This window comes from Heterodontus francisci, chromosome 19 (assembly GCF_036365525.1).
Source record: "Heterodontus francisci isolate sHetFra1 chromosome 19, sHetFra1.hap1, whole genome shotgun sequence".
Classification (NCBI taxonomy): Eukaryota; Metazoa; Chordata; class Chondrichthyes; order Heterodontiformes; family Heterodontidae; genus Heterodontus; species Heterodontus francisci.
The window spans coordinates 54,274,755-54,288,490 of record NC_090389.1 but is presented as its reverse complement, the minus strand read 5'-3'; the positions used below and the strand labels follow the sequence as shown (position 1 = coordinate 54,288,490).

At 43.1% G+C, this 13,736-nt stretch overlaps 1 protein-coding gene across 9 annotated transcripts in view; it reads right to left on the bottom strand.

Moving 5' to 3' along the window:
* Nucleotides 1–471: 471 nt before the first annotated feature.
* The window catches only part of LOC137380065 (protein FAM107B-like), a 193,008-nt gene continuing 179,743 nt past the window's right edge, over nucleotides 472–13,736 (bottom strand). For 5 of the 9 annotated variants that reach the window (XM_068051636.1, XM_068051639.1, XM_068051637.1 and 2 more), the window contains 2 exons: nucleotides 11,097–11,253; nucleotides 474–1,798 (listed from right to left, as the gene is read on the bottom strand). In XM_068051636.1, the coding sequence (XP_067907737.1) occupies nucleotides 1,682–1,798; nucleotides 11,097–11,253 (274 nt within the window). In that variant the 3' untranslated portion in view covers nucleotides 474–1,681. Of the gene's footprint in view, nucleotides 1,799–11,096; nucleotides 11,254–13,736 lie in introns of all 9 variants that reach the window. The other 4 variants (XM_068051632.1, XM_068051631.1, XM_068051634.1 and 1 more) reach the window with 3 other exon arrangements.

Sequence of the window (13,736 nt, the reverse complement as noted above, 5' to 3'; positions counted from 1 at the left end):
GCATAGTCTGCATGACCTAATGCTATTTAATACCAAAAATGGCATCAGTATTGTGAAATATATAACAGTGACAGAATGAATATAAAAATGCTGCATCAATTAACCACTTGAGTTCTGATTTTTTTTTTATATAACTTTGACCTTAAACCAGTAGTCATTGTATTTCTGTTCTATCTTCATGGAATTCTGTACATTCTGTAAGGCTAATTTCTGTCATTTTCTAATGCTGAATATAGTAATACAACATCCACAAAATGCATGGAACTAATAATTAATTGTAGTAATATCTTAATAAATTTAGTTTAAAATTAAATATGTTGTCTGGAAGGCAGAACACAACATATTTTTAAAGTAAAAGCAAAATACTGCGGATGCTGGAAATATGAAATAAACACAAGAAATGCTGGAACCACTCAGCAGGTCTGGCAGCATCTGTGGAAAGAGAAGCAGAGTTAACGTTTCGGAACTCTGAAGAAGGGTCACTGACCCGAAACGTTAACTCTGCTTCTCTTTCCACAGATGCTGCCAGACCTGCTGAGTGGTTCCAGCATTTCTTGTGTTTATATTTTTAAAGTATATAGGTCAGTTGTTTCTCTGTTTACTGTAAAAGTTAGAATTGTGCAGACCCTATTCATTACTTCATCCGATCTACATTTAATCCATAATGCATATACATGTAGATGATTGCCCAATTGAGAATCATGGTATAGATTAGATTAGATTAGAGATACAGCACTGAAATATTTCTCCAGAATTCTAGTTGTTGTGTTATCTAAATTTAATCTCTAATAATCAGCTGCCCACAGCTCCGAATCTTCCCAGCAGATTCTGGTTAATTTAGCTGCTGGCTGTATATGTGTCCATACAATGATATATCCATAAAATATTACCACATACCATTATTTTACTATTCTGATCTGGAGCTCATGATTAATATTAAAATATCTATGCAGCATTTACAATGATGTAATCTTTCATTAGCAACAGTTCAAATATAATTGTACCAACAAACCAAGACATACGACTCATAAGTCTGGTCAAACTGCAATACAGGCAAACGGCATGTTTTGATGAAATAAATTCCAACAATGTAATATGAAGATAACTCTCACTATCCCATCCTGTCAAAGGGAACATTTTGTTGTGTTGTCATTAAATAGTTAAGTATCACTACTGCAGCAACTCAGTTGATGTTATTTAAGTAGAAGAAGCTTTGCATAAAATTCTTATTATGAAACATTGTTTATATGCATTGCACATCACATGCAATGTTTGCGAGAATACAATTAGCTCAATGCAGCTCACGTTAGCAGGGAGTAATGAATTTACAGTGTGTTGATAGATCTCTTTCACTCTGCTATTAGTCAGTCATCTTGCAGCTTCATTGAATTCCTATTATCTCTGCCTTTCTCCAAATTGGCATCTTCACCATAAAGTAGCATTTTTCATTTTCACCAAATGACCAGATTTGGTGAGTACCCATAAAACAAACACTCTTTATGTCTGGAAAAGACTGACCATCCATTCACAGCAGAGTAAACATTTCAGATTTCATTATTCTCTGAAGTAAAACAAGAACATTAAATGAACTCTATAGTGATGGCATAGCAAATCAGTCAAATAGAACTGGTGCTGAGCTTAACCAGCCAGTTAAATTCGGTTGAGACAGAAGGGCTCAATACTACCCTGCCTTCTTTTCTGTACTGAAAGTAGATGTTCGTCGCAAATTTTCTTTGACTTTGATAAATTCAGGGGCATTCTCTTGTTCCTCGCCACTCCTCTCCTGTTCTCGTTCCAACTGCAAGACAACATTTATTACAATATGTAAATATTGTAATGGTTTTCTGCACTAGTTTTGACTCTCATTTGCTATCTGTAAACCACAAGATATTGTGAAGTGTTATGTACAGTGGGTCATGTACAGCAGTTGTATTTTAGGTTAATGACTGTGTCAGTACTAAATCAGGAACCAACAGGAATTTGGTAAAAATCTGATTGTCAAAGATTTGCTGATATATTACGCTACTGTTATTGGGAACATTGGAAATTTTCCCATACCAGACCTTACCACCCATCCCATCCCCAGATTCCAAAACTACTGCAAAGTTTATTTTATTCCTGTAATAAAAGTGGAAAAATTGGATATTCTTGCAGTTTAAGTTGTTACAAGCTTTTCTAATATTCACCACACTTTATATTTTTACACTTTGGCCAATATTTCGGGGAGTTTCTTGGTTGTTAGCATTTTTCAAATGTTTGATCATTCTTTATTATTTTTCCAGGTATGTGTATGAAGCATTTGAATTGTGTGTTTGAATCCTATCATGGTAAATTGTGAAAGTGAATTGAATAAATCTATGGGCTTGCACCAGAACCATGGGACCCAACAGGTTCACTAATATCCTTTGGTAAGGCCACTGCAACTGGTTTGCCTGTGATTCTGGACCCACATTATGTAGTTACCTCTTAATGCCCTCTGAAGTGAACTAGTAAGCCATTTAATTGTAAAGGAAAGAATTTCCATTCATATAGCACGTTTCACAACCTCAGGATGTAAAAGAAATGCTATAAAAAAAGAACAATAAGAGAAATAGACCTATCAGCAACACCCCAGGCATTAGATCCTATCAACACTCGAGCAATCACAGTCCAGTTAACAGTACAAAGTTCTCTTCAACAACATCTGGGACTGTTAACCACATTGGGCAAGCAGTCCCACAGACTAATCAAGCAATAACCTGACATGGTGTACTCATTGAGACCGCTCCATCACTATCCCTGGGTATGTCCTGTTCCATCAGTAGGACAGACCCACTAGAGGTGGGGCCACAGTAGTAAACAGTTAGGCAGGAGTGTCTCTGGGAATCCTCAACAATGACGCTGGAATCCACAAGTACTTGTGGCGTCAGGTTAAACAAGGTCAAGGAATCTTGTGCAGACTATCACCTCCCACCCACTTTAACTGATGATTCAGTACTCCTGATAAAGCAGAACTCCCCCATGTTGAACATCACTTCGAACGAATCATTAAGGTAAGCAAGGGCACAAAATGTACTTGGGTTAGGGAACACTTCAAGGTCCAGCACCAAGATTGGCTTGTTGTTGCCACCACTGATGGAGCTGGCTGATAATGAACAACACAGCTCCCACACTGTGCCTGCATCAGATGGCGAGGGAACCAACATGAGTGAATAACCTGCTTGATTTCATCCTCACCAAACTATCTGTCATAGACACATCTATCCATAGTAGGAGTAGTCAATGCATTGATTTTTGTAAAGACAAAGGGCTGATTTTACCAGCCCTTTGGGGATGGGCTGGGAGACAGGAAGGCTGACAAAATGGCATCAAGTGGTGTTCCTATCGTCTTCCCACTGCCATGCCATTTTGCCAGCAGCGGGAAAAGTGACAGATGACCTTCCTGCCCAATTGGGTCACTTAAGTGGACAATTAAGGGCCTCTTCCTGCCTCTGTTGGCATTTTACCAGCTGCTAGGGGGCCTGTTGCCACATTGGGAGACTGCCAGGTACATTCTGGCAACCTTCCAGCGGCTCGGGGGTGTGCGTGTTTGCTCTCCTTTTTGGGCATTCTGTGGCCAATGGAGGGGCCCCCCCAGTCGCAGTAATCGTGCCTGCAGCAACGACACCGCCTGCCCTCTGCGACCCCTCCCCCTTGCTGGGGCCCATCGATGCGCCTGCATCCTCCAGGTACAGCTCCAACAGTGGCCACCACTAACGGTGAGGCTGCTGAGCTGCTAGCCCTCTGATTGGCCAGCAGCTGTTGGGGCATGCTGCGGTCCTTAATAGGGACGGTGGCAGCCACTTAATTGGTTACCGCTGACAAAATGTGGCCGCGGATCGTGCTGCCCGCTGAAGCTGGATCGCCCCCTCCCCCTCGCTTTCAGCCTTGGTGGCAGGACCCTGCTGCCTACATAAAATTCTGGCTAAAGTCTCATCTTCCCCATGAGGAGACCCTCCATTGTGTGGCATTACTACACTGCTAAGCAGAACAGGCTAATGACAGATGTGCCAGCCCAAAACTGGGCATCCGTAACGCACTGATCATAATCAGGAGCAGAATTATATACAAAGACAATCTTCAACCTCATGGTCCAGCACAACACTCACTCCTCCATTTCCATAACACTGAGGATAACCCTGGTTGAATAGGGAGTGTAGAAGGGAATGCTGAGAGCAACAGCAGAAAGCATACCTTAGAATGAGGCACCAGCCTAGTGAAGCTACAACGCAGTGATACATTACACTGAGCTCCAAAAGCAACAGGTTACAGACAGAAATAAAAGCAGAAAATGCTGGAAATACGCAGCAGGTCAGGCAGCATCTGTGGAGCAAGAAACAGAGCTAACTAATGTTTCAGTTCGATAATGTTTCATCAAAATTGCAATGTTCTGATAAAAAGTCATTGACCTGAAACATTAGCTCTGTTTTTCTCTCCACAGATGCTGCCTGACCTGTTGTGTATTTCCAGCATTTTCTGTTTTGATTTCAGATTTCCAGCATCTGCAGTATTTTGCTATTGTATTAGGTTATGGACAGAGCTAAGGGCTCCCACAATAATGGAAAAAGGCTCTGTACCCTAACACATACGGTCAAGAATGGCGATGGATAAATCAAGGAACTAACGGGAGGAGGAAGTTCCATGAACATTCCCATCCACAACCATGATGAAGCCTAGCAAGTCAGTGCAAGAAACAAAGCTGAATTCTTTGCTAAGTCCTCAACCAAATGGACCAAGTTTTTAGAATTAGAACATTACAGCGCAGTACAGGCCCTTCGGCCCTCGATGTTGCGCCGACCTGTGAAACCATCTGACCTACACTATTCCATTTTCATCCATATGTCTATCCAATGACCACTTAAATGCCCTTAAAGTTGGCGAGTCTACTACTGCTGCAGGCAGGGCGTTCCACGCCCCTACTACTCTCTGAGTAAAGAAACTACCTCTGACATCTGTCCTATATCTATCACCCCTCAACTTAAAGCTATGTCCCCTCGTGTTTGCCATCACCATCCGAGGAAAAAGACTCTCACTATCCACCCTATCTAACCCTCTGATTATCTTATATGTCTCTATTAAGTCACCTCTCCTCCTCCTTCTCTCCAACGAAAACAACCTCAAGTCCCTCAGCCTTTCCTAGTAAGACCTTCCCTCCATACCAGGCAACATCCTAGTAAATCTCCTCTGCACCCTTTCCAAAGCTTCCACATCCTTCCTATAATGCGGTGACCAGAACCGCACGCAATACTCCAGGTGCGGTCTCACCAGAGTTTTGTACAGCTGCAGCATGACCTCATGGCTCCGAAACTCGATCCCCCTACTAATAAAAGCTAACACACCATATGCCTTCTTAACAGCCCTATTAACTTGGGTAGCAACCTTCAGGGATTTATGTACCTGGACACCAAGATCTCTCTGTTCATCTACATTACCAAGAATCTTCCCATTAGCCCAGTACTCTGCATTCCTGTTACTCCTTCCAAAGTGAATCACCTCGCACTTTTCCGCATTAAACTCCATTTGCCATCTCTCAGCCCAGCTCTGCAGCCTATCTATGTCCCTCTGAACCCTTCTACATCCTTCGGCACTATCCACAACTCCACCGACCTTAGTGTCATCCGCAAATTTACTAACCCACCCTTCTACACCCTCTTCCAGGTCATTTATAAAAATGACAAACAGCAGTGGCCCCAAAACAGATCCTTGCGGTACACCACTAGTAACTAAACTCCAGGATGAACATTTGCCATCAACCACCACCCTCTGTCTTCTTTCAGCTAGCCAATTTCTGATCCAAAGCTCTAAATCACCTTCAACTCCATACTTCCGTATTTTCTGCAATAGCCTACCGTGGGGAACCTTATCAAACGCCTTACTGAAATCCATATACACCACATCCACTGCTTTACCCTCATCCACCTGTTTGGTCACCTTCTCGAAAAACTCAATAAGGTTTGTGAGGCACGACCTACCCTTCACAAAACCGTGCTGACTATCGATAATGAACTTATTCTTTTCAAGATGATTATAAATCCTGTCTCTTATAACCTTTTCCAACATTTTACCCACAACCGAAGTAAGGCTCACAGGTCTATAATTACCAGGGCTGTCTCTACTCCCCTTCTTGAACAAGGGGACAACATTTGCTATCCTCCAGTCTTCCGGCACTATTCCTGTCGACAATGACGACATAAAGATCAAGGACAAAGGCTCTGCAATCTCCTCCCTAGCTTCCCAGAGAATCCTAGGATAAATCCCATCTGGCCCAGGGGACTTATCTATTTTCACACTTTCCAAAATTGCTAACACCTCCTCCTTGTGAACCTCAATCCCATCTAGCCTAGTAGCCTGAATCTCAGTATTCTCCTCGACAACATTTTCTTTCTCTACTGTAAATACTGACGCAAAATATTCATTTAACACTTCCCCTCCCTCCTCTGATTCCACACACAACTTCCCACTACTATCCTTGATTGGCCCTAATCTAACTCTAGTCATTCTTTTATTCCTGATATACCTATAGAAAGCCTTAGGGGTTTCCCTGATCCTATCCGCCAATGACTTCTCGTGTCCTCTCCTTGCTCTTCTTAGCTCTCCCTTTAGATCCTTCCTGGCTAGCTTGTAACTCTCAAGCGCCCTAACTGAGCCTTCACGTCTCATCCTAACATAAGCCTTCTTCTTTCTCTTGACAAGCGCTTCAACTTCTTTCGTAAACCACGGCTCCCTCGCTCGACAACTTCCTCCCTGCCTGACAGGTACATACTTATCAAGGACACGCAGTAGCTGCTCCTTGAATAAGCTCCACATTTCGATTGTTCCCATCCCCTGCAGTTTCCTTCCCCATCCTACGCATCCTAAATCTTGCCTAATCGCATCATAATTTCCTTTCCCCCAGCTATAATTTTTGCCCTGCGGTATATACCTGTCCCTGCCCATCGCTAAGGTAAACCTAACCGAATTGTGATCACTATCACCAAAGTGCTCACCTACATCTAAATCTAACACCTGGCCGGGTTCATTACCCAGTACCAAATCCAATGTGGCATCGCCCCTGGTTGGCCTGTCTGCATACTGTGTCAGAAAACACTCCTGCACACACTGGACAAAAACTGACCCATCTAAAGTACACGAACTATAGTATTTCCAGTCAATATTTGGAAAGTTAAAGTCCCCCATAACAACTACCCTGTTACTCTCTCCCCTGTCGAGAATCATCTTCGCTATCCTTTCCTCTACATCTCTGGAACTATTCGGAGGTCTATAAAAGACTCCCAACAGGGTGACCTCACCTCTCCTGTTTCTAACCGCGGCCCATACTACCTCAGTAGACGAGTCCTCAAACGTCCTTTCTGTCGCTGTAATACTCTCCTTGATTAACAATGCCACACCCCCCCCCTCTTTTACCATCTTCACTGTTCTTACTGAAACATCTAAATCCCGGAACCTGCAACATCCATTCCTGCCGCTGCTCTACCCATGTCTCCGAAATGGCCACTACATCGAGATCCCAGGTACCAACCCATGCTGCAAGCTCACCCACCTTATTCCGGATGCTCCTGGCGTTGAAGTAGACACACTTTAAACCAGGTTCTTGCTTGCCAGTGCCCTCTTGCGTCCTTGTAACCTTATCCTTGACCTCACTACTCTCAACATCCTGTACACTGGCACTACATTTTAGGTTCCCATTCCCCTGATGAATTAGTTTAAAGCCCCCGAAGAGCACTAGCAAATCTCCCCCCCAGGATATTGGTACCCCTCTGGTTCAGGTGAAGACCATCCTGTTTGTAGAGGTCCCACCTACCCCAGAAAGAGCCCCAATTATCCAGGAAACCAAAACCCTCCCTCCTGCACCATCCCTGCAGCCACGTGTTCAACTCCTCTCTCTCCCTATTCCTCGCTTCGCTATCACGTGGCACGGGCAACAACCCAGAGATAACAACTCTGTTTGTTCTCGCTCTAAGCTTCCACCCTAGCTCCCTGAATTTCTGTCTTAAATCCCCATCTCTCTTCCTACCTATGTCGTTGGTGCCTATGTGGACCACGACTTGGGGCTGCTCCCCCTCCCCCTTAAGGATCCCAAAAGCACGATCCGAGACATCACGAACCCTGGCACCTGGGAGGCAACATACCAACCGTGAGTCTCTCTCGTTCCCACAGAACCTCCTATCTGTTCCCCTAACTATGGAGTCCCCAATGACTAATGCTCTGCTCCTCTTCCCCCTTCCCTTCTGAGCAACAGGGACAGACTCTGTGCCAGATACCTGTACCCCATTGCTTACCCCTGGTAAGTCGTCCCCCGCAACAGTATCCAAAACGGTATACCTGTTGTTGAGGGAAACGGCCACAGGGGATCCCTGCACCGCCTGCTGGTTCCCTCTCCTTCCCTTGATGGTAACCCATCTACCTACTTCTTTTACCTGAGGTGTGACTACCTCCCCATAACTCCTCTCAATAACCCCCTCCGCCTCCCGAATGATCCGAAGTTCATCCAGCTCCAGCTCCAGTTCCCTAACGCGTTTCTTGAGGAGCTGGAGTTGGGTGCACTTCCCGCAGATGCAGTCAGCAGGGACACTCTTGGCGACCCTTACCTCCCACATTCTGCAGGAGGAACATACAACTGCCTTCACCTCCATTCCCACTATTCTAAAATCCCAACAAATCTACCAGCAGTCCCCTTGTCCTCCGAAAACAAAAGGGAATTAACTTTTAAACTTCCACTGAAATTGACTTCCCAGCTGTAAGCTCGCTCTCGCACCTTCGCTACTGTCAAAGCTGCAGTCACCAAAACTAATAACTAATAACTAATTTTGATTCAAGTTGACCTCCTCCAAAGATCCCATCTATCTATGATGTCATGTTATATTAAAAATAGCTATGGGCCCTGACAACACTCTAAGCTGTAGTGTCACAACAAGCTGCCCCTGATCTAAGTTACTCCAGTGTAGCTAAGACACTAATATCTACTGAACAATGTGGAAAATTGCTTAAGTCCTAAGCATGAAAAGGATCAAATAATTACTGCCTTATCAGCCTCCAATCATCAGCAGAATAATGGAACGAGTTATCAATCGTGCAATCAGTAACCTGTTTACCAACACTCAGTTCAGGTTCCTTCAGAACTACTAAGTTCCAGATCTTATCACAGTCATTAATTCAGACATGGACACAAAAGCTGAATGTCAGAGGAGAGGTGAGTGTAGGTGAAGTTGCTGTCATTTGGATGAGATGTTAACCCGGGACTCCATCCATCCCTGAGGTGGACGCAGAAGATGGTATAGATTTTATGTATCAAAGAAGAACAGAGGAATTTTTTCAGTGCACTCAGCAACATTTATTTTTCAAACAACATCGCTAAAACAGTTTGTCTGTTTTTGAAACCTTGTTGTGTGCAAATTATTGCATTTCCCGACATTACAACAGTGACTACATTTCAAAAGTAATTAATTGGATGTAAAACACTTTAGGGCAACCTGTGGTTGTGAAATATAGTATATAAAACCAAGTTCTTTCTATTTTTAAGCTATTAAAAAAGCATTGCACAAGGCATGATCATGTCTATGGGATATCATATTGAAAGGGCAGAAACTAAAATTGCAGTCAATTAAGAACCAGTTCAGTAAGTCTAGTGGTACTCCCTTAACTGAGGCCAAACAACTTAATAAACAGACTCAAATCGGCCAGCCATTATTTTACATCTGAACAATCTGTAGGAGATTGACATTTTTTGTCAACTTGGATATTTTAAATTGAATTTATCAATGGAAAAATGTGGTAATCAAAGTCTTCATATAATTGTTGTATTTTCTACTTTTGGCTGGCTGTCAAAAATATTAACAATTGTTTGATTTACTTTTTAAGTTTTCTTTCAAACAAGCCCTTAAACTGCAAGATGCACTTCATTATTTGTGATTGGATCTGCTATTGTAACTGACTAATTTGGGGTTGCCAACCATTGTGGATTGCCTGGGTATCTCCTGGAATGGGTGACTGGGTGCTGCTGCTGGTGTCGTGTGAGAAGGGTTCCTTGTAAGCATAGCTTGTTCCTCTGTACCATTCTGGCTGCCATTGCTTGCAGCCAATCAGCGATGTGTTTCCCAGTCCCTGCTGGCTGCCCCACTGCCAGCAAAACTCTCACCTCCTCACTTATACTGGGCATATGGATTTTATATTTAAAAAATTAGAATTCCCTTTTTATATCCTTGATTCCAGAGACATCTAACTGCTCCTTTGTGTGTGTCCCCCACCCCCAGTCACATATTTGTTATCTACCTTTTTCTTTCTCTCTATTGTGCTGTCCCTCACTCTCACACTCTCTGTATCAGTGCATGTCTCTCTCTATCTCTCTCTACCTCTCTTGCTTTTTCTTATATCATGGTGGTGGAGGAGCTGCTGCAGAGAAGAGGACAGAGACAGAATCAGAATTTGGAAGAGAGAGAGAGAGGATTGCAAAGACCTGAGCTGGAGTGCCTGGTAAGTGGAGAAAAACATCTTTGATGCATGTTTTTGTGATGTTGTTGCGTTAATAAAAACATTGAAGCCCATCTGGCTGATTTTAAGCAGTTACTAAACTACAGATCAGTTTTTACATTCAATTCAATTCTATCAACATGGTATGCAATGTATAGACATGTTAGGTGGTTTGGGGTAATACTAAAGCAATATAATTTGACCCACAAAAAACTAACATTAATTTGTTCCTAATACAAGGCAAAATACTGCAGATGCTGGAAATCTGAAATAAAAATAGAAAATGCTGGAAATATTCAGCAGGTCTGGCAGCATCTGTGGAGAGAGAAACAGAGGTAATATTTCAGGTCGATGACCCTGAGTTCTGATTCAGGTTGATGACCCTGAGTTCTCTCTCTATAGATGCTGCCTGACCTGCTAAGAATTTCCACCATTTTCTGTTTTTATATTATTAATTTGTTCCTCTTGTGATAAGACTGACCCAACCCTCAAGCTATAAAAAGTAGTCACAAGATCTAACCCTGACCAAGGAGACTTGAGAGGGAGCATGTGAGAACAAATATTAATAAAAGAACCACAGAGGCTTCCCCAGAACATCTGCTCGTTCAAACCTGCTCTAGTCTTTGCTGTCTTTTCTGGAGCTGAAGTTCAAAAGGAGATTTTTTTTTCTGTGCCTCTTCTTCCTCTTTTCTTTGTCGAATCAGCTGATCTCGCCGCCTGTATTCCAGTACTCGCTGTAGCTCTGGCTTGTTTTCAGTGCCCACACCTCTGCAAGAAAAACAGAAATGAAGATTATGTTAACTCATGGATCTCCTATGGCTTTGTCCATGGAAAATCAAAGCAAATTTTGCTCCCACTGTGTTAGTGATGCTGTAGTTACAGGTATGGGGACTGAGAGCTCTTGACACTCCACAGTGTACACAGAAGTGTACACAGTTGCAGGTGTGACTGTGAGTCAGAGTGCTGATGCCCAAATAAGGAATACACAACTTACATAGTTAAATTAATGTATTATAAATTCTTAAATTATAAATAATTTATATATGGATTATATATATATATGAAAGAAAGCACAGGAAAAGACCATCTGCTTGTCCCATCCAGAAATAATGCAACCACATACACCCATTGAGCCATCCCCATACTATGGTGTGGTAAAAATACAGAGCTAACAAACTGCGGCAATTCAGAAAAAACTTTGGAAAAATCCTAACTGATACATTAAGTCAGTCAAGCAAATCTATGGAAGACTGGTAACTCAAAACTCCTTAAAATAGTGGTTAACTAGCAACTTACCCTGTGCACCTGGAACATAAAGTTTGGGTACTAAAATCATCAAATATAAAGGCATCAATATTAAGTAGTTTGGGATCACAGCATGCCACATTACTGATTGCTAATTGTCTTTCACCCACGTTGATTTAAATGTGCGTTTTGTGATACATAGGATTATAATACTTATAACGAGATTTGTTGCCATAATTGGTTTTGATGCATGTACCTGAAACAAAGGATATTTAAAATATATGTGACGTATTCATATCACCAAATGTCATTTGGCACTATGATTGATCCTCTGCAATACATTTTAAAAAACAACTGTCAGTTTTAATTCGTTACCTTTTCCACGTTATCAGTCTTTGTTGTGCGAAGCTGCACGTTGTGTGTCAAGAGACCATTTGACCTTGGGAAGGACACCGCATCAACACAAACTGTCCTCACTCTGCACCCACACACATTACTTTTTCAGCAGGAATTGCAACAAAGCAATAAAGTGCAGTAGCCTTACCTTATATCTTGTCCCTTGCTTTGGAACACCTCAAGGCCAACTGAAGGCAGCCAACACTATTACTCCAGCTGAAATGAGCAAACTCAACACAAAACACAAATTGAGACTGTGACTTCCCTAATCACAGATTCACAGAATTGTTACAGCCCAGAAGAAGGCCATTTGGCCCATTGTGTCCACACCGGCTCTCTGAGTGAGCAATTTACTTGTGCCACACCCAATAGCCCTGCACATTCTTCTTTCAGATAACTATCTAATTCCCTTTTGAATGCCTTGATTGAACCTGCCTCCACCACACTCTCTGGTAGTGCATTCTAGATCCTAACCACTCGCTGCGTGAAAAGGTTTTTTCTCATGTTGCCATTGCTTCTTTTGCCAATTACCTTAAATCTGTGCTCTCTCGTTCTTGATCCTTTCACAAGTGAGAACAGTTTCTCTGTATCTACTCTGTCCAGACCTCTCATGATTTTGAATACCTCAATGAAATCTCCTCTCAGCCTTTTCTCCAAGGAAAACAGTCCCAACTTCTCCAATCTATATTTGTAAATGAAATTCCTCATCCGTGGAATCATTCTTGTGAATCTTTTCTGAACTTTCTCCAATGCCTTCACATCTTTCCTTAAATGCGGTGCCCAGAAATGAACACACTAGTCCAGTTGAGGCCAAACCAGTGTTTTATACAAATTTAACATAACCTCCTTGCTCTTGTACTCTTCTTCTTCTTCTTTGGCCTCCTTGTCTCGGGAGACAATGGGTAAGCGCCTGGAGGTGGTCAGTGGTTTGTGGAGCAGCGCCTGGAGTGGCTATAAAGGCCAATACTAGAGTGACGGACTCTTCCACAGCTGCTGCAGAAAAGATTGGTTGTCGGGGCTGTTACACAGTTGGCTCTCCCCTTGTGCTTCTGTCTTTTTTCCTGCCAACTGCTAAGTCTCTTCAGCTCGCCACACTTTAGCCCCGCCTTTATGACTGCCCCCCCAGCTCTGGCGATCACTGGCAATTGACTCCCACGACTTGTGATCAATGTTACAGGACTTCATGTCGCGTTTGCAGACGTCTTTAAAGCGGAGACATTGAGGGCCGGTAAGTCTCATGCCAGTGGTGAGCTCGCTGTACAATGTTGCCTTGGAGATCCTGCCACCTTCCATGCGGCTCACATGGCCAAGCCATCTCAAGCGCCGCTGACTCAGTAGTGTGTATAAGCTGGGGATGTTGGCCGCCTCGAGGACTTCTGTGTTGGAGATGCGGTCCTGCCACCTGATGGCAAGGATTCTGCGGAGGCAGCAAAGATGGAATGAATTGAGACGTCGCTCTTGGCTGACATACGTTGTCCAGGCCTCGCTGCCATAGAGCAAGGTACTGAGGACACAGGCTTGATACACTCGGACTTTTGTGTTCCGTGTCAGTGCACTATTTTCCCACACCCTCTTGGCCAGTCTGGACATAGCAGTGGAAGCCTTTCCCA